At 43.5% G+C, this 20,841-nt stretch overlaps 1 protein-coding gene across 3 annotated transcripts; it reads right to left on the reverse strand.

Moving 5' to 3' along the window:
* Window positions 1–266: 266 nt before the first annotated feature.
* ush1c (Usher syndrome 1C) lies at window positions 267–20,627 on the reverse strand. 3 transcript variants are annotated; one of them, XM_081711820.1, is made up of 27 exons: window positions 20,418–20,627; window positions 17,480–17,547; window positions 15,975–16,118; window positions 15,070–15,208; window positions 12,826–12,934; window positions 12,669–12,693; window positions 12,082–12,139; window positions 11,888–11,991; window positions 11,426–11,510; window positions 11,241–11,300; window positions 11,023–11,079; window positions 10,316–10,458; window positions 9,972–10,037; window positions 9,763–9,884; window positions 9,086–9,135; window positions 8,650–8,817; window positions 8,295–8,411; window positions 7,350–7,988; window positions 6,965–7,018; window positions 6,610–6,726; window positions 5,672–5,734; window positions 3,820–3,861; window positions 3,134–3,187; window positions 2,532–2,631; window positions 2,278–2,387; window positions 1,697–1,752; window positions 519–1,348 (listed from the first exon to the last, which is right to left on the reverse strand). In XM_081711820.1, the coding sequence occupies exons 1-27, from the start codon at window positions 20,451–20,453 to the stop codon at window positions 1,234–1,236; spliced, it is 2,901 nt and encodes a 966-aa protein (XP_081567946.1). In that variant the 5' UTR covers window positions 20,454–20,627; the 3' UTR covers window positions 519–1,233. The 3 variants fall into 3 exon arrangements, with proteins under 3 accessions (XP_026871020.2, XP_081567946.1, XP_081567947.1); XM_027015219.3 differs by lacking the exons at window positions 519–1,348; window positions 5,672–5,734; window positions 6,610–6,726; ... (3 more) ...; window positions 8,650–8,817; window positions 9,086–9,135 and adding exons at window positions 267–464; window positions 9,412–9,461 and having other exon boundaries at window positions 20,418–20,608; XM_081711821.1 differs by lacking the exons at window positions 5,672–5,734; window positions 6,610–6,726; window positions 6,965–7,018; ... (2 more) ...; window positions 8,650–8,817; window positions 9,086–9,135 and having other exon boundaries at window positions 527–1,348; window positions 3,820–3,907; window positions 9,759–9,884; window positions 20,418–20,616.
* Between the last annotated feature and the right edge of the window lie 214 nt (window positions 20,628–20,841).

Here is a 20,841-nt window from a genome sequence, read left to right on the forward strand (position 1 = left end):
TTTAACTGGACTGTAAACGTCAGCCGGAGATCTCAACCAGTCGCAAAGCCTGCTATTGCCCCCTACAGTAGATAAACGGAATAGCACCGTCGATCTCAGATAGGAGCTCGTTTTTATTGTACATGAGGACGTACATGAACAGACCACCACACCCATTAACCGCACCCACCCTCCACAGGAAATACACCTTTATTTGAGTCACAAATCTCTTGAGCCTGTTTGGAGTGTGTTTTGGGAAACAGATACAGATCCACTGAAGCCATATCTTTCCATAATCTGTGAACTATAGTGTGTAATCCATTTTATTGTATTTATTAATTCATTTATCTGCATGAATATTCAGCCTTCCTTTTACATACTGAATACACAAGGTCTGTAAAATTACAAATAAATAGAAGAAAGAACAATTTCACACTGTGTTCCTCTTCTGTGCACAGCCTAGAAGGATGCCTTAGAAGAATGTCCTACAAAAAAGAAAAGCAAATAAAAAATTATAAATAGATTATAGATTATAAATGAGGAGGATATCTTCATTATGTCTCACGCCTTCACACAAAGAGATTAGAACACACAGCTAGACTACACTAGATTCACAGACAGAAACACACTGCAGAGCATGTTGCTAAATGAGACTACTGCTGAATCTTCTGACCCATTTCATATAAGAAATACATTGATGGCTCAATAAATGTGGCTCATTTCAACACTACCCTTAAACATCTGACCGCAACATGACCCAACTAGTTCTACAGAACATTAATAGCAACATGCATTAGCAGGTGGTGAGATGAAACCAACCAAATCAAATGTTTCAGTATGAGTCATGACATGTGACCGTCCCTTTGAACAACATCAATCAGAATGACTGCTAAAGGCCCTGGCCTGGATGCACAAGTATTTCATTTTGGACACATTTCAGATGGCCACTTTTTTTTCTGAAAATGTATACATGAAAATATCTACAAGATACAAGGTAGACTCACTGTTTAAAGCTACTACCCACTAAAAGCTACAGGAAAAAAACGCTTCATAAACAGACCAAAACAAACAAACAAAAAAAAACCTAAACCAAACCAAACCAAAAAAAACCAAAAAAAAACGCCACATGCTGAAAATCACTTGGACAGCACAGCTGGGCTTCTTGATTGACAGAGAGACAGTCACATGTTCATGAGGCATACGCTCACTCTAATTTGTACGGGGTCAAAGGGGTTACCCAGGACTGGCAGCGGATCAGGCCGTGGGGTGTGGGGCTTTCATCTGTAGCACATAGCCCTGCCTGTACACAGAGGCACTGCTCTGGAAAACCTTTCGGTTTGGGGCAGAACTGACTGATGCTGCTTTAGGGCTGGACATGTAGTGTACAGGAGGCACACATTCAGCACATAGATGTACATGCCAAGAGCTGCTCCTTTCACATTAACTACATGCATATATAACATTCTGGGATTAAGTACATGAGGGGGTAGAGAGGAAGGGTCACATTGTTTTCACAGACATGATTATGCAAAGATTTTCTGATTATATAGCAAAAAGGAAAAGACCATAACACTTAAATTAGCTCAATGAAGATTAACTGCTTCAGTTTTCAATATTTTGGTTAAGCTTCACTGAGTAAATTAAGAGAATGTGATGTGATAAACCAAACATTTTAGAGGACTGGCAGAAAGCATGAAAACTTTGACAATGTACATACACTTCATCTTCATATTCCTTTGGAGGTGACACTGCTATCACCAGGTCAATCCAGTCCTGAGGACACACACACACACACACACACACACACACACACACACACACACTTAATACCCATTAATCAAATTGTTTATCATTACCTCCCTCTGCATCTCTCATTTATCCCATCATCCTTCCACTCATACCGACATACATCATTTTTTTTGTAACATATTGCAGCGCAATGTCTAGTAGTACAATCCAGTTTGATAATACAATGAATAATTAATGCAATTTCATATCAAATCTATTTCCATAATGAAAACAATTTTATCCTCCTCCCTCAGATTTTATGGAACCCCAAAACCACAGTAAAACAAAACTTATAGTCCACTCAAATTAGGCATCCATAAAACCTTTAACTGAATAAATCCTTCGCATGTTTGTATATGTTAAAACATATTCATTTGGAATAAGGAAACCTTTAAAATCAGGGCATGTCACTCAAATATTAGACAGGGATTCCCCAACACACACTGATGGCAGTAAACACCAGAGCCAAAACACCCACACACACAGCCCCCAACCCCAAAGCCATCTCACCCCTCCAGTGTTCCAGGCCCAAGCTAAAGAGTTCTGCCCTTCAGTCAGGGTCACATCTGTCAAAATCTTTCCGTTGACTGCCATGATCTCATCACCTGACACCACCCCACCTGACAGAAACACAAAGTTAGCTACAACACTCAGTTAGGTTCAAATATATGCAACAAGGTTTCTAGATCTGATCATCTTCAAACAATAATTCCAATTATAATTCAGTGATTAAAGTAAGAACAATGATGTTTTACTACTCTCACCATGCATGTCAGCTGAACCTCCTTCATAGATGGCGGAAACCACAAGTTTTCCTAGCGGCGAGTCTATCCCACCTTCTACTGCTATGTCCAGTGGGCCCTCCTGCAGAACACACACAGTAAGGCTGGACTGCAGCACTTCCCAGGTTACTGACATCCCTGCTCCAGAACACACGATCCAACTCATCTCCTAATGATCATAAACACTCTCTTGATTTTCTAATACATATCAGGAGTGTTAAATCCTGGAAAAGCCCTGATATGCTGTGGTCTTCTAGGACTTGAGATGGCCACCCCTGCTGGAAAGCTTAAATGTTTATTCTGGCTAGGAAAATATTTCTGCTAATCAGATTCTGCACATTCAAACAACATGTTTGCCTGATAACCGATCCAACAGAGGAGTCATCCTCACAGGGAAGTGACAGCACATCTGTTAAACTCTATACCAACTAAGATGTGCCCTTATTCCTCACTTCTGATGGGTGTATTTAATGTTTAAAACTTTCTGAACAAAACACTAGACTAAACAACATATTCTTAAGGCTTGTTTCAATAAACAAATGCTAATGTCAAGCCTAATCTACAAAGCAATGTAAAGTGATTACCTTTTTAATTCTCAGCAGCCGTACATCTTTTGCTGATATCTGCTCTGGAGTGAACTGATAATGGAGACAAACACATGATACAGAACGAGAAAGGACCAGCACCAAAACACTCACAGCGCAGCACAGAGTACTGGCCACATGGGCCAGAGATGTGCTGCATGGGTATGGCTGTCAAGTTCATGTTTAGTGAAAAAGCACACGAGATTTGGTTACATTTCAATGTACTGCAGTCTGTTTATTATACTGGACATATAAGACAAATCCAATAGACTTGATTTCAGGAATTTTCACTTCTCCAAAGACAACCAGGTCTTCTACGAGTATAATGATGTTTTGAGAGGGGAGGAATTTGCTATGGTTCTGCATCCAAAATCCTTAAGGGATGCCAAAAAGCACTAAAGGTTTGCTACCTGTTTAGAACTATCATCTCTTAGTTGTTGCTTCCTATTAACATATGAAATAAAGGTTTAACTCAGTGAGGTGATTTGTTTAGCAAACTATTGGACAATATCTGTAGTCATTTCTGTACTGTTTTCAAGTTAAAATGTTGCTTGCAAGTCAATCTCAGTCTCCAAACTCCAAAAAGAGAAGGAGTATGCAAGCTGAGTGGCATATTCTGGAGGTAACAACAGCTCGGTGTTGGTCAGAGTGCAGCCCTCCCATATTTCCCACAAGCTATACGTTACCATGGAATAGGGGTCAAAGTCATCCACATATTTCTGGAATCCCTGGACAAATAAATAAGAGAAGAGGTGGTTTGTTCTGGGACGAAGGCTGACAGCAGGGTGAAAACAGTGGAAGAGCGCTCACTGAGGGAGCATAGAGACATGTATGGATGGAGTTTCCATTACATTACAAATCTGTCTCCAAGTCAATAAGTATTCATTAGCACCCCAATTCCCAAAAATGTATTAGTCTAAATTACACAAACAAACAAAAAAAACTCAATAGAAGTCAATTTCTCAACCTTTTGTGAATACAGATGAATACAGATGGCTGTATATATGGAACACACACATATGAATGAAAATATGGAAGGAATATTCAGAACAACTGACAACCCCTTTTCTTTCAAATTGCATATTAATATAAACTGAATACATCTTTATTTACTGTTAAAATACATGTATAATAAGTAACTGGGGTTGCACATTATCCCAACGTCCAGCTAGGGGCCTGTATCAAGCACTGTATACATGCGTGATGAATATATGACATGAGTCAAGGAGAATTTGGTTGGTTGGATCACTGGCAGCTTCGTGGTCGATGAATTCAAAGAGGGAATCCAAAGCCAGTTGTCTCCCTTGATGTGTGGCTCAAATGGGTAGTGACAAATGTTGAGTGGCTTCAAACAAAGAATGCCACACTGCAATCTGCAGCATTTAGCCGTTGTCATAGTGAAGGATTACACTCTCTTTTATGTCACACACGTCACCCCCCCTCCATTTCAAACGTGATTGGTGTGACTGAGCTGCAGTTGATTCAGCCTGAATAAGGCAGAAAAGCTGCTAAGGGTGTATGCATACACACACACACACACACACACACACACACACACACACACACACACACACACACACACACACACACACACACACACACACACACACATAATGATGCATTTCATAATGATACCATTGATCTCATGTCTGTATTTCAACACATATGAATAACACACATCCCTTGGTGTGTCTTGTCAAGGATAATAGCTGTTTGAATGAGTTATAGATGTAAGAGGCTGATTTAACATTGACACTAAAGAATGCTCATTTAATTTTCATTATAACCTACCAACAACAAATTAATATCAGGTTTCTGAAAATTCAGTCCTAACAAACACGTAGAATTGTGTGTGCCTTCCTCATCACAGATGCTGTTTATAATAACTCTTACTCAAATAGCAACATAATCGGTGTCAACACGTAGCCGCAAAACCGCAATGCTGCGTAATATATTCCTGATGAACGCTGGCAAGCACTATCAGCCTTAAAGAGCTATTTTGAAAGAGTTAACAGTTTCTTAATGGTCTGATCCAGTGTAGGCTCCAGTGCAGTGATTTATCAGCTGCTCTAGCTACAGACCTAGGTGCAGAGTAAACAAGCAGGGCACGCCGGCCAAATGTCGTCTCACTGTGCAAATGCCGCCCATCACTAAGCACGGTAAACATTACCACTAGAGATGGAGTAGAGGTTCACGCGAGGTCAAACGTGAAATAAAATGAAAAGGAAATAAGGAAACGGGGGCAGGATGCGCTCCACAGCACACTGCGCAGGACGGCCTTTTGTGCTGATCCTGAAGCAGATTCCTCAGCCATATTCAGACATCACACTCCACCTTTTCGATAAACATGCAATTGTAGCATCAGCCTCAAATTAGTACAAAAGGCCATATATACTTTGTGTATATACTTTGCAAATAAAGACTGAAAGCACTTCATAGCACATGCAATATAACAGGCACGCCCCCAGACACCGATAACTATAAACAGGAAAGACTCAAAGGGGCAGAGGCAGCACCACTCAGAAGGCCTGGGATTACTTGTTTCTGGTTGGCCTTAAAGGAAGTGTTGTACATCACCATCCGCTTGAGCATCTGTGGTGACTACAACACAGAATCAGATGCAGGTCAGTATTACAAAGCGCACAGCTCTCTCTCTCTCTCTCTCTCTCTCTCTCTCTCTCTCTCTGTCTGTCTCGCTCACACACACACACACACACACACACACACACACACACACACACACACACAAAGAAATACATCTGTATCTCCACTAGGTAATGCTGGCAATTAAGTTACAAAAAAACACAAGTTAGTTGCCTATGGGAACTGAATGACTGTAAGACAACACTCAAGCCCATTTCTTGTTAACCTTGGGGCTACATTACTGTGGGAAAGACATTATTCAAAAAGAATGAATAATTAAAATGTTAGCAGTAGCTATGTATACTTTTTGCAATTATTTATTTATTTATTTATTTTTTTGCACTTTGTATTGTTTTTGCAATATTGGCCTTCTCAGTGCTGATATCATAGATTGTTTGTATGTGTGACCTGAACAGCTTGGCCATTATCAGGACTTAAATACAACAGCAGCAGTCAGATAGAAGGGTATTTGCTTGACTCGTCATTTTTGCCTCCTGTTTTCTTCTGCAATAACCACATCGATAGGATGGACACCATCTAAGGATGAATTGTGCCTATTTCTGTGATTTAATAAAAGAAAATAACAGCTAGAAATGGATCAGGCAACTGGATTGAAGCTTTACAGTCTATTAATCACAGCCTTTATGTGTCAACACAGTAACTAAGTATGTGATCTGCTTCTCGCACCGCTTCTTTTTCCCTGAGGAGGAAACGCTGGACTTATAAATCAGTGCAGTCAATGGCAGGTTTGTCACAATAATATCCTATCCTCACCACTCTTTTACTGGGCCCAGTAACAGTGTAGCCAGTGGCTGTATATTTCTCGCACTTACCATGGGCTCTGGTCGTAATACTGGTCTGTGTGAGGTCTGAGACTGGGGCAGCATGACTGGCTTTGCCATGACGGGCTTGATCTGTCGCCTCTGGTTAGGAGGACTAGGAGCTATTTGCTAGACAGTGGCCAGAATGAGGCACGGGGGATTAGTGGGAATCACAATTTGAATGACACCTCTAGCAAGTGATTTCTGTTCATTCAAACCACACATACACAATGACCCTGTGCTCTGGGGTAGATAGATAGCTGAACACAGGATACAGTTTGAGTTACAGTTTCTGTCGAAGAGTCTCTAAGACAGACAAACAGTCTTGTGTCAGTCCCAGCTCAGAGAAGAGGGAGGTAATGCTCACCAGTGGGTGGCTGGATGTTGATATCCTGCTAGCATGAGAAGTGTTTCTCATAACCTGTGCCACATCAACAACATGTCAAATCCAGAAAATCTGAATCCCGACAACTCAGATAAGACCACAATACAAGAGTACGTAGAAATCTCCACTAAAACACATCAATCTTGTTTGTCCCGCCACTCACAAGCAACCTTGTACAAACAACGTTTCTGTCATGAGAAATACCGTCACCTACAGGTCAGTGTTTCCACCACACCATGCAAATCATGCAAGCTAACACTACAGCAATATGCAAATCAAACACAGTCCATTCAAACCATTTCGGAAAAGAATGGCTCTTTGAGAGCTCTTTCTCACGCGTGATGGATGTAAACTGATGTGGCGCTACCTTCTGACTGCCAGCATGGGAGAGGCTGCAGGGTGAGTTCACACGGTATCCCCTTCGCCGCCTGTAGCTGTTGCCGTTCCAGCCACTCCCATGCTCAAAGGGGCTGATGGGCTGGTGGTAGCTGGGAGGGGCAGTGTGATATGTGTCCTCTTCCTGCTGAGGGGGAGGAGGCGGTGGAGGAGGAGGTGGTGGTGGTGGGGGAGGTGCAGGGGGCGGAGGCGGGGGGTGGGAGGACGACGGAGCCCAGGTTCGGAAGGAGGGTGCGGGCGGCATGGGGGCTGGCCGTCCGTGACTCATCGACGACGGAGGCACCCAGGACGTGGGCGGAGAAGGTGAGTGCTGAGCGGCTAGTCTGGGTGAAGGGGGAGCAGCGTGAGAGGGGGTAAGGGAGGGCCTCGGGGATGGAGGGGGACGGACGGGCGTGTGGTGAAAGCGTGATGAGGCTGGGGCAAGAGGCCGCGGTGGTGGGGGTTGGGTCGAGGCGGGTGGAGTAGGAGCCAGTCTTTTCAAAGGCTGCCTCAGACTCTGGTCGACGTCATCCAGGTTGATGTCATCCAAGTCAGTGGTGGCGAGCTGCAGGCCTCTAGCAAACCTTCTCACATGTGGCCCAGTGGATGCAGGAGAACGGGCCGGAGACATCTGCAGAAACACTTCATCTGCTTAAAAGGCCGACGCTGCCTCAGGCCTCCACGTCACCATGCAGCACACCACAAAGGCCACTGTAGCTCCACCCCGCCACAAGTTCACGAGGCAGTCAATATAAACCACCAAAACACTATACATTTACATCAGTCTCACACACACACACACACACACACTTCTCCAAAATTTGTGTGATAATCAGGCGATCACTGTAGCACATCAGCAGACAGATGAGGTCGCCAGACTAACTGGATGTCGGTCCGCATCCAGCCTGGGCTCTGTGAGGAGGCCCGGTACGTTTACCTCGGGAGCATCGTTCTCCACTGAAGAGATCTGCTCCAGTCTAGTCTGGCATAGCCTCTCTACCCAGTGCTGCACCTTCTCAGACTCTTCCAGGTCCTCTCGCTCTGTCTCAGACACCTGCCCACACCAGCAGAGCCGTGATGAACACGCGGAAACATCACAAGGGCCTTAAACTAATCTGTGTGCTCCCCACTCGCTTCTCTCTTGTGCAACAAAAGCCAGCAGACTGGCCAATGTGCTTTGAACCAAAATGGCTCCCATCGGAGGCTTAGAGGAAACTTCACACCATCGGCAACGGAAGCACGTCATTAAAATGGAGGCAAACACTGCAGTGGCAGACAGTTGAAGGCTGTACCTCTTGCAGGAGTCGACTGATTTTCATCTGTTTTTCTCGCTCAAGTATTTCCTCCTTCTCTTTGGCCAGCTTCAGCTCAAACTCCATCTCTTTCTTACTTTTTCGCTCTGTTGGGAGCGTGTCTGTCTTTGACATCTTCTTCTTCTTCTTTTTTGCCTCTTTTGATTTCTGAGTATTAATAGGCAGTTTTTATATTGCAGAGTTGTATTACACGCCACATACAGTACTTACAATGAAAACAACACCAGCTAACGCCTGACTGAACTCAACAGATATTTAGTAGGTTGTCACAACGACACAACAGACACAACAAATATGTTTATTTAATGCTTCTAATTACATCTTAGAAAGAGCCAAGCTCTTTCTGCAGATGTCACAGAAGGAATTCTGGGGTCTACATCCACCAAACTGCACTGCATTCCAACACACACAATACCTTTCGGATTGAGGGAAACTTTCCTTCATAGCGGTAAAACCAACTGAGAGCTATGGAAGCAAGAGATCAAAAGGTTAAAAAAAGAGCCAATGATCAAAAGGCAAATGTACTAATGAAACTGGCAAATGAAAACACAACAGCTGCCGCGAAATGACCCAACCAGTGGAAAGATGGTAAAAGGACGTGCATTTTATGGCCTTATATTGCGTGCAATAGCATAGAATTAGAGGAAAAACTGAAAGAAGGGGTTGTCAAAGGAAATCTTTGTGTCTGCAGAGTGTGAAACATCACATTTCTCTGTCTAACAGTCAAGCTCTAACACTCACTTCTCCACCCTCTATTTCCGCTCCTTCAACACCAGCGTCACTCTCACCAGCTGTATGGGACAGGGGTGCAAGCCACAGCATGCCAGAGAGAGAGAGAGAGAGAGAGAGAGAGAACAAAGAGATTTGCATTCACAAAGACGGAATGCACATCCGCTCATGCACAGAAGAGCACTAAAAAATGTTAAGTGAGAAAGTGGGTCTCAAAACATGAGAAACTTCTGAACGCGGTTAACTCGTTTACCCTGGGGTCACCAGCGGTAGAGAACAGGAAGGTGTTAGCGAGATGTCTCTCGACTCTGGCAAGGGAAGAGAGGCTTAGGAGTGACACAGTCAGCCTGTGTTGTAACCCACCTGAGTTTCGGGGCTTGGCTGGGGGCGGAGGTGACGGAGCAGGAGACGGGGTTTTAGGCTTCTCCGTAGAACCCCAGTCTTCCTCCCATTCTCGGTTGTGCTTTTTCTCGGCGGCCTCGAGCCTGACACAAAGAAAAAAGAACAAGGAGCAAATTAGCACAGCTGTAAAATGGGCTTCTCTTTTTAAACTGATTGTATAGCAAACATACTTTTCTATCTCCTGTCTATACCGTTCCTCTTCCTCTGCAGTCTTTTGGGACATCTCCAGTTTTCTCCTATGAGAAAATATATGACAAATCAATAAAAATCATCCCAACTTGATGTAGCCAGTAACAAGGGACTGGACATCCAAACACACCCTGAAGACTGCACCTATCAAAGTGAGAATACGTGAGCTTCAAAAGCAACAACATTACTGTTGTTGTTGTGTCAGAATGAATCAAGCTACACCCAGTGAGGCTCTTATGTTACCAGTGGGTGCTGAATAATTAGTGCAGAGCCAGTGGTATGGACTGTATTGGTTTGCATGTGTAACGACTGCTGTTTCACTGACAGGCGCTCTTTCTCCTGCTGGTCTTTGATGATCTTGTTGGTCTCCAAGGCCATTTTCTTCTGGTGCATGAGCTCCTGGCGATCCAGTTCTCGCCGAGCTTCCAGTGCAATCTTCTCCTCATCCGTCATAAACAACTCACTGCCCTGAAATAACGCACACATGTGGAGCCATGTAGCACACTTCTGAGAGTTTACACACACACACACACACAGTGTGCACATATGTGTGTGTGGACCAGCGTATGAGTGTACACATGCAGCACGCAGGCACAAACATGCATACACAATCCCTACATACATACCTGACACACACTCAATCTCACTTTGTTAAATTACTGGTTTTAAACATTTACATTTTAACATTACATCTTAAATGACCAAGAAACAATGGAAACCATGTCAAAAACCATGGTGTCATTCTGTACTTATATAACCTTATTACTTTTCACAATTTATCATTCTCATCTCAGACTCTAAGGAAAAAAGTTGATCAGATTTCATTGTCACATTGTCAAACATTAAGTCTCAAAATGGAAAATGTTTTATCAGAAACACGACTTAAATTTCCTGTCCTTGCGAAACGTCTGAGAGGAAGAGTTGTCTGCGTGTAACAGACTCCTCTGTGAACGAAAGGTCCAAATAGGCTTTAATGAGGCCCAGCGGAGCGCTGGGGTGCCCCATGTGTCACCGCAGTGCCGCGGTACTCACAGCTCCTGTGAGGACAGTGATCGTTAGACTCCTGCTGCTCTTCAGCACTCGAACTGCCTAGAAAAACAAACACCACACTGCATTACTTCCAGGTCAAGTCCCCATTCTAATGAGGCTGCAGCCTCTGCACCTAGCAACAATATAATTAGAACACAACATGGGAGATGTGTGAGATAATTCTGGGCAGTGTACAGTGTTGCCATGGTAATTGGGCTTACTTCTTTGTGGTCCACTCCAGTGAAATCCACCCCATTGACCTCAACAATCTGGTCGCCTACCTAAATTCACCCCCCAGAAAGCACATTAGTGTCTGTATATATAGTGGAATATTTGTGATCTGTTAGAGATGCTTCAATGCTATGGCAGTCTGGGGGCTAATAGAGACTGCTGGGCTGGACAGTACCTGCAAGCCCACTTCTGCTGACAGAGAGCCAGGCTTCACATTGCTAATGTAGATGCCTGGTTTCTGAGTGGGGCCACTCGAGATGCTGCAACACAGAGCAAGATCAAAGCACACACAGTGTCAGCAAGGACAGCACTACAGACATCTTTCTCCATTCCTAAATTCCACTCATTTTAGTAATAATTTGTTTCAATCTGCTTATTGGCCATACATTTGAGCAAAGAACTGGAATATCATGGTGACCCACCCCTCAAGTCAAATACACACTAGGATACAGTGCCCCCCCCCCACTTCACTTCTCCTGATGCCCCCCACTTCACTTCACCTGATGCCCCCCACTTCACTTCACCTGATGCCCCCCCACTTCACGTCACCTGATGCCCCCCCACTTCACGTTACCTGATGCCCCCCCACTTCACGTCACCTGATGCCCCCCACTTCACCTGATGCCCCTCACTTCACCTGATGCCCATGCCTTTGGTGCCAACCAGACTGAGGAACACCTTTTTCTCCTTGATCTCCTTTTCTCCAATAGACGCCAGGCCAGCAATGCTGCTCTTCTTCTCCTGACAGGTTTAGGCAACATTAACAGTAACTGTGTATGACTTTATTACACACGATGAGCACATGCAGCTGAAAAGGCTTCTGGAACTTACCCCTGATTCAGACACAAACTGATCAACAAACTGCCACTTAAGAGGCTCATCAGAGGAACTAGTGGAGAAAATAATAATTACTGATTTCATTCCTGAACAAAGATGTCTTATATTTTCACAGTGAAGTGCACACATATTTAGACAACAATGCAGTGATATTGTTTGGCTCTGTATGGTAGAATAATGGATTTACATTGAAACAAGGCTGCCAATGAAATTAGTTTATAGCTGCCACTGAAATGAATTATGGCAGCTATGGCAATAATTTATGGCTGCCAGTCTGATTGGTTTATTTCAGAGTTTGCTGGATGACCCTGTACCTTGAGCCAAATATTTGAATTATAGTCATAAAGCAATTATGAGTATTTAGGGCCTGAAAATGTTCTTAACTGACCAAGTCAATGACTTGATCTTGCTTTTGATTCCCAAAAAAGGAATACAATTCCTCTATGTACCAACATGGTACACAGTACAAAGCCAAAACAACAATAATTATTTCACTGTCCAATTATGTACAGGCTGCACTGTAAGTTCTGCCAGATAGTTCTAGCACAGGAGTAGAGTAGCAGATGACGATCTTCAGTTACCTTTTTACTGGAATCATTCCTACATCTGAGGAAAAATCAAAGACAAATTGGCAATCAGCCCTTTAGCCATTACACGGCCCTCAAATCCAATATTTTGAGAAAAAGGCACATTTATCTTTCCTCGAGTGCACTGCTATAGTTGGACATCCAGACTTACGTCTGACTTTAAGAGACACGATCTTCTTAGTCTTGATAAGGTTGATGACCTCTTCATGGGTGCAGGAAGAGATGGAGTAACCATTGATACGCACAATCTCATCCCCCACCTGTTATGAGAGGTTACGCAGCCAGATTACATCCACAGATTAAACCCAAAAAGCACTAATGAAACAGAGAGCCTCATCTCTGCCGTCTAGCTATTAGGTCCCGGATGCATTGGGTTATTGTAGGATCTTTTACTAAATTCATATAGATGTCTAGTGAAAGTCATTCTGTCCAGGCAATTAATTTTGGATGGACAGTAGATCAACTGAGTTCCATCTGGTCAAAATTGAAAAAAGAAATGAATATGAGATAGGCATACATGTGTAACTGAGAAAATGGATGTTTGTAAACATTGTTAATTTAGTACCATGCTTTTCTGTATTGCATTATATTAATATTTTGCCATAACTTGTGTTCTGCTGTAAACCTACTGAAATAAGAGGATTTATTTAAAGCAAAATTATTTGTATCGTATCTGTATATCACATCGTTCCAGCTTCTGTATTAATTATCATTTTAATAAAGGTCACTTTCATCATCTCATTAACCATTTGGCATTCAGGAAATATGAACAGCATACAAATGTCATTTTCTCTCTTTGTCTGTACTCGTTTGCATGACTAAATGTAGTCTTCCTTAGAAAGTCTGAGTACTGTTCATTAAAATCTGAAGAATGTGATGCAGAATGCAGTTCAAGTTTGACTAGAAGCACAGCTCTTCACCCCACCTAGTGGTACAAGACTGCACTAACATCAACACAATAAGGTCAGGTATCAGTATATTATGGAGTCTCTGAATATTTGAACTGTGTTTTGCTGGTACTGTTTGGCTCTGTATCTAGTACACTGGACTTAAAATTAAATAATAAAAACAAGCTTCACTTGCTGAATGTCATATTTGCTTTGGTTTTTATGTGTATAATTATAAATGAATGTTAACTACTTGGTGGCAAATCCTGCATGACGTCTAAAGCAGCTCAAACAAGACCTGGCTGGTAAAGAACACTGTAGTTAACTGGACCTGAAAAACCTCACAGCTGCTTTAGCTGTATATTTAGGGTCACTGGTAGAGTAAAATTGACAATCTGCACTTTAACAGATCTGTACCACAAACTGAAATATTTACACTACATCCCTCCTAATTACTGTGGTATTTTACTCACGTCCTTTTCTAACAGGTGTATAAACTCAAGCACATAGTCATGCAATCTCCACAGAGTGACACCGGCAGTGGACTGGGTTGTACCGAAGAACTGAGTGACTTTAAATGTGACACTGTCATAGGATGCCATCTTGTAGAAGCAAAAAATAGCTCAGCCACAAAGTGGCACAGCAGGCAAGCTGACGGACGGACTGCTCAGTGCAGAGGTGTGGAACATGGAAACCCTCCCATCCCGCAACACTCACTACAGAGTTCCAGACATCGGCACAAGAACTGCGCATCAGGAGTCTCCTGGAAAGGGTCTGCGAGCTGATCATCCGCACACAAGCCTAGCGTCATTTTTCGGCGTTTGGACTAGGCCCTTTTAGTTCTTAGTGAAGGGTAATGTTAACGCTACACCATACATAGACATATTACATGATTATATGCTTCTAACACTCTGTGAACAGTTTGGGGAAAGGCTCTTTCCTGTTCCTGCAAGACTGTGCCCCTGAGCACAGAGCCAGGTCCATAGAGACACGGTTGGACAAGATTGGTGTGGAAGCCAGTACAGAATTTTGGCCTCAGCCCTGCTGAATATCTTTGGGATGACTTGCAATGTTGAGTATGAGCCAGGCTTTCTCATCCAACACTAGTGCCTGACCACACAAATGCTCTTTAGTCAGTATGGGCCCAAATTCTCAAAGACACCCTCCAACATCTTGTGGAAATATTTCCCAGAAGAGTGCAGGCTGTTATTTCTCCAAAGGGGAGCTATATTAATGTGCAGTTTTGGAATGGGATAACAATCCCATTAATCTCGTCTTTTGGCCATGTAGTGTATAACCCCAAGAAAACATACTTGCTATAAAAAAATTTGAATCTCATGACAGTAGATGGAAGAATGGGTTTCCAATTGCAACTGACAAGCATTTTTGTTTTGTTCAATAACGGAATGAATGAAATCTTTATTATAATGTTATACTGCAGCCTTTAGATCGGAGCTACGGTCCTGTCTCGCTGTGTCCCTGTCTATACATCTCTCTGACTTTCTCACCTGCAGGCCCACATTCCCAGCCTGTCCATCCTTGACGATCTGTGAGATGAAGAGGCCGCAGGAGAACTCCAGCCCCCCGCGTACGCTCAGTCCCAGTCCTTCAGGGTGAGCCCGGTCCAGTCGCACCTCCTTCAGCTTCCTGCTTACGCACAGCGAGTTAACTAAAGAGCTGCTGGTGTGGTACTGTATTCACAACACATTCCATCAAACTAGACTATAAAACCTGCTGCAAAAACCCACATGCGGCGACCTTTATTCAGGATCACCAAACTATTCAAGGAGTTATGGCAATAGGTGACCATACATTCAGCAAGACCTCAGTAACATTTGTTAAAGATGCGATCACTGTTTTTCCTGGACATTTTTCTTTCTTTTTTTGTTGTTGTTATGCCTATGTCTTTGTTTTTAACGATTAATAATACCTCAAAAGTACAGTGACCACAGACACACACACAAAATGCCAATCGCAAGAGGTGAAAAATTTCCCTTGAAAGCTTCAGCTCCTCTGAGTGTGGACCGTGTATGTGACGCGTGGGCTGGCTGAGCAGAGCTGTCTGGTTCTGCACCATTAGAGCTGTGCGTGTTACACAGCTGTGGCCTGGGCGCTTATAAAGAGCACTCATCTGCCATGCTTCACTGAACATGAGGGGGAGCATTTACACCACTCCAGTAAACAGGGGGATGTCAAGTCCCTTTCTGTCTATCTATCTATCTATCTATCTATCTATCTATCTATCTATCTATCTATCTATCTATCTATCTATCTATCTATCTATGTGTATACCTTTTTATATATATATATATATATATATATATATATATATATATATATATATATATATATATATATATATATATATATATATATATATATATATATATCTCATTGGATCGTTAGCACTCACCTGGATCTCTTGGGTGTGAGCTGGTCATACTCCACCTGGTGTTTCAGAGGTATGAGGGGCCGGATAGCATCAAACAGGGGCAGCCGGTTCGGCTCGTTGATCACCAGCTTCAGGTCCCCCACCAGAACAGGCAGCTCCATGGACCTACAAGGCAACAGTGGTGCAGCATGGTGGCAAAGCTTGGATCTGCTTCAAAGGGCTGTAGTACGTCAGGGCACACGCAGTCAAGTCGTCTAGAGCGTAAACTTGATTTGAGCAACTTGAGCAGCTCGTTGCAAAATAGCCGCTGTGTCGTATATATCAGAAGGCACATTCCTAATGCATTGCAGTTCGCTTCAAAAGTGTCCTACCCTGGTCCATGAACATATTAAAAGCGTTTTTATCCTGCATGACTACTTAAGTAGCGTTCTCACGAGCAGTCACAAATCTAAAATGAGAAACTTTCTGAGACCTACTTTTGATTTCAGCTATTATTGCAGACACACCCCAATTATAACCGTATATAAAGCTATCTTTATAAAACTATAATGAGCACACTGTGAGTTAAGCCTTTGAACTTGGTCACCGATAAAGATTTTTATATAAGATATAAAAATATAAGATATATAAGATACACTACTCACACTCATACTGAATGGACAAATAATTCTATTTAAAAAGTAACGTCCTTAGTAATATCTCTGTATGACCTTGCCTATGAATCATTTATGTCTGGTATTTCATTCCTGACTCAAATATCAGTGGCAAAGGGACTTTAGTGGATGAGTGCCTGCAAAGGAGCGGAGGAGAGTGGAAACTATCCGATCTCCATCCAATAGCCCTGAGCTCCCTGTCCAATGGGGCCACCAAACAAAGATCAGGTAGAAAAACCTGCATGTATGTTTCCGCTTGATGAATAGAAATTGAATAGGCCTGATTAAGGTCTCAGTGTTTTCTATTGCTCTCTCTCTCTCTCTCTCTCTCTCTCTCTCTCTCTCTCTCTCTCTCTCTCTATATATATATATATATATATATATATATATATATATATATATATATATATATATACACACACACACACACAACACATATTATTGGGTCATTATAAAAACTTGTTTATAGAACAATAAGAAAACACTATATATATAGTCACTCTGGATACGAGCTTCTCCTAAACGCCATAAATGTAAAATATAAAAATTGTACATACATTTTGGCTAGTATGTATTCTATGAGTAAATGACAAAACACTTTTGTAAGTTGCTCTGGATAAGAGCATCTGCTAAATGCCATAAATATAAATATAAATATAAATGTACATGTAAATGCGTTTAAATATTTAACTAGCATGCAGTCCATCTGGCATTTACAGATGAAAACTAATGCTTTTAGCCCTTTTCCAGGTGACCAAAGGTTTCATGTCATGGCAGTGTTTTCATTGTTTTTAGACCATTTCTACTAATACCATCACTGAATGAGAGTGAAACAAAATAATCAAATCACAGTCACATGGGGACTGAACTTACTGATGATACATGCGCAGAACATCATACAGGTAATCCTTCTCTGCCTCATTGTCAATCAGCAGCTCAACCTGCAAACAACAGCAGCACATCAAATCTCCCAAACCCACTGCGATAAGCACTGCTCACAGCAAGACTCTGCCCGAAGCATCCTGCTCACCTGGTATTGGCTGTACTGCTGCAGGAATATTTTAAGAAAGCGTTTGGGCCACTCAATGATATAGCACATCGCTCACATTAAGAGGTATACGGCAAGAGAGGAAAAAGGGAGGTTGAGAGAGCGAGAGTAGGAGTGTGTGTGGATGTATGTGGGAGGTGTGTTTGTGAGGGGGGGTGGGGTCAAGCGGAGCTGGCTGGGTCCTGCTCTGCTCCACTACACCTGCTCATGGCCCTGCACTCAGCGCTCTAATACACAGCAGGCTCGTTTTACAGCATTATTCAGTGTCTCTGCAAAGGTTTACATGTGACAGTAGAAATGGATAATATCCCCTTGGTGAAGTCAGCTATGAAAAAGGACGTTTGTTTAAAATAGTATTTAAAAAGATATGTATATGTGAATTTCATGGGGGGGGGGGATTTACATTTATAATCTATATTTTAAGACTTACATTTCTAATCATATATGTAGAAGACTTTATAAATGCTTTCTAAATAAATCTGCAGTGGAAAATACGTTTCTCTTCCTCAAAATCACCGGACTCTTGGAGCAGGGGCAGAGAGTGTAGAGGACAACAGCGAACAGTCAAAGGATGCGGCGCGTCTCTCCACAGCTTTGTTTGGTCATTTAATAGCGACGGAGAAGATGGCGTTCTCTGGGTCTTCTTCCCCACGGAATCTACACTGGTATCAGAAGTGGGATTCTGCTGCCGGAAATCAAGTGGCGCGTCTACAAACTCCAAGGCGGGCAGCGAACAGGACGGAGCCCGGAGCACGATGGCAGGAACAAGGCAGCCATCTGGGAAAGATGGCATGGAAAACAGCTCGGCGGAGCTGAGCATGATGAGGAGGCAGCGCTGGCCGGGTTAGTGTTGACAGCGCGCACACGCCGAGGAAAGGAGGTGACTGAGACGATCCCTGCTGCTACTGTTACTGCTGTCACTGATCGCTGCTGGACTCCACGCCGTGAGCTGTGAGGGGTGTCGCTGCACCCGGAAAGAGGACAAAGAGCCCCAAGCGGGGTGGAAACCAGGCTGGGCAGACGTGATGCCACAGCTAAAGCGCTTCAGGCTGGCTGGGTCAGCCCGTGACTGCAGGACGGCTTGCTGTTCGTGGGAAAAGCCGGCGCCCGAGCTGCGTGTGGGGCAGCTGTTGGCAACGCATAAGTTGAGGAAGGTGGCACCAAGCGCAGTGCATGGGTCTTCTGGGACGAGACACTTCAGTGTAGGCCAGAGATTATACCGGCCAGGTTGCCACACAAAGGTGAAACTATACGTGCACTGCTGTGGCTCAAGGTACATGCAGTCCTGGACCACAGTGTGACCATGACAGTGGAGCGGCTAGTTACGGAGTTCTTCCACTGCCTTAGAGTGCTTGCGGAGCTCCACAGAAACCATGACAAGCTGGGAGTTGTGGCTGATGGCTGCTGAGGAGCGGGCACACTGCGGTACCGGCGCTGACCAAGGAGGGGTGGCTGTGTGGCGTCTGCCACCTGACTCTGGTAGTCGGACCGGCGGGAAGAGAGCAGAGGTGCAGAGGCGCATGGTGGGGACTGCCAGGATGCCACGCGCCCCCCCCCCGTTTAATTATCGTCGTTTAGATAATTAAGCTGTATGAATGTGTTTGGTTTTAGTTATTGTCTATTTTTGCAGCCACTTATGCGCTAGTAACTGTAGTAACTGTTCTTGTTGTGTGTTTAGTTACATTCCCTCTTTTACTGTTGTTGTTTGCGCTCATTTAACACAAGTGTGTGTTGCTTTAGAGAAAATGGCATTCTCTGGTTTTCTTCCATGCTGATGCTACCATATTGTGTTTTATTGTATTTAGGGACAAACTTAACATAGAATAGAATAGAATAGAATAGAATAGCACAGAGGTGGTGGCAAATATAAATGGTGTAATATGTATGATACAAACCCACTTGCTTCATAGAGTGTGGACTTTAGCATCATAAACCAATAAAGCCGATATCCACAGCATGAATCACCTTTGTTCTTGTGTCGTGAATGGACAAAATATCGTTGAGGATTTAACCAATGGAAATGATGACGAATTTGCAACAGCTGACAAAAAGGGATCTCCATCCAAACATTACAACAGGATAAGGCTTTTATTGCTTGTCCTAGGCCTCCACGCACGGCAGTAAATGAAGCAATCCTCCCTGCCTGACTGCACTCCTCCGACACTTCATCCACCCAGAAGGCTGAAGAACAGCCCTTTGTGTTCTCCACCCCCTCTTACGCAGCAGATGGTTCACGGTACATCATTACAAATAGTTCACATTGGTAAGCTTTGGTGTCTATTTCAGTACTCTGCTCCAGTTAGACAACGTATATTCACAAATATCCTCAGTTAAATAAAGTAAATAAGCGCGACTGTATTTTTTAAGAACTATGGAACATCCTTCATGTTTCACCTGTGCCAGTCAACCGCCCCTGAGCGCACACAGGACCGCCATAACAGTGGGAGATGAAACTCTGTAGTCCTCGCTACTCCGCTTTTAAACGCCTTTTAGCCCAACTACAGGTACACCGGCGTCCGTGTCGCCGACGGCAGCCGCCCACCCGCAGTAAACACCCTGCTTTAGCTCCCATATCTAAACGCGTTGGGTCAGTTCAGCCATCCTCACCGCGAGTGAGTGAAGACGCGTTTAAGTATCAGATGAGTCGTGTCTGCGTCGGTATTTCATATCAGAACAAACTATCACAGTTTGCTTTGAACATTTGCTACAGTATTTGCTGCTACATATTTGTCCGGGCCAGTACAACACGCGTATCTGTCTTACCTTGTGCCGGAACTCTCGGGCTACCTTCCGCTCCATGTTTTAAAGGGGCTTATCTCTCTCTTTCTCTCTTTCTCTCTCTCTCTCTCTCTCTCTCTCTCTCTCTAGGCGCCCGCGTTCGTGGAAGCCGCGAGGTGTCGGACGCACGCTCGTGCACGCTCACGAGCGCAAACAGCCTGCTGGTCAGAGGTCGGCCGCTCGAGGGCTTGCAACGCTGCAGATTCGTTCGGCCTGTTGCTGCGGCAGCATGACGTGAATTAGGAAGGAGAAACTTATCATACGAGCTGATATTTAGAATATATTAAGTTTGGTTTGAGAAGTATATATCCATGAGCCTGAGCTATGTGAAAATAGACTATATTTGCAAAGGTTAGTGGTCCTATAAATTACGTTACAGTATCGTCTGCAACGATATTTACAGCGGTGA

This window comes from Electrophorus electricus, chromosome 4, assembly GCF_041902795.1.
Source record: "Electrophorus electricus isolate QZ-2024a chromosome 4, ASM4190279v1, whole genome shotgun sequence".
In the NCBI taxonomy this organism is placed as follows: domain Eukaryota; kingdom Metazoa; phylum Chordata; class Actinopteri; order Gymnotiformes; family Gymnotidae; genus Electrophorus; species Electrophorus electricus.

Bases quoted from the DNA above. Each gene is read 5' to 3' on its own strand.
- ush1c (XM_081711820.1), bottom strand. From the start codon at position 20,453: ATGGAGCGGAAGGTAGCCCGAGAGTTCCGGCACAAG. The intron at 12,935-15,069 runs GTGAGAAAGTCA...CTCTCATAACAG, and splicing joins CTGGGAATGTGGGCCTGCAG to GTGGGGGATGAGATTGTGCG. The intron at 3,862-5,671 runs GTAATCCCAGGC...TTATTTGTCCAG, and splicing joins TTAAGGCCAACCAGAAACAA to GGATTCCAGAAATATGTGGA.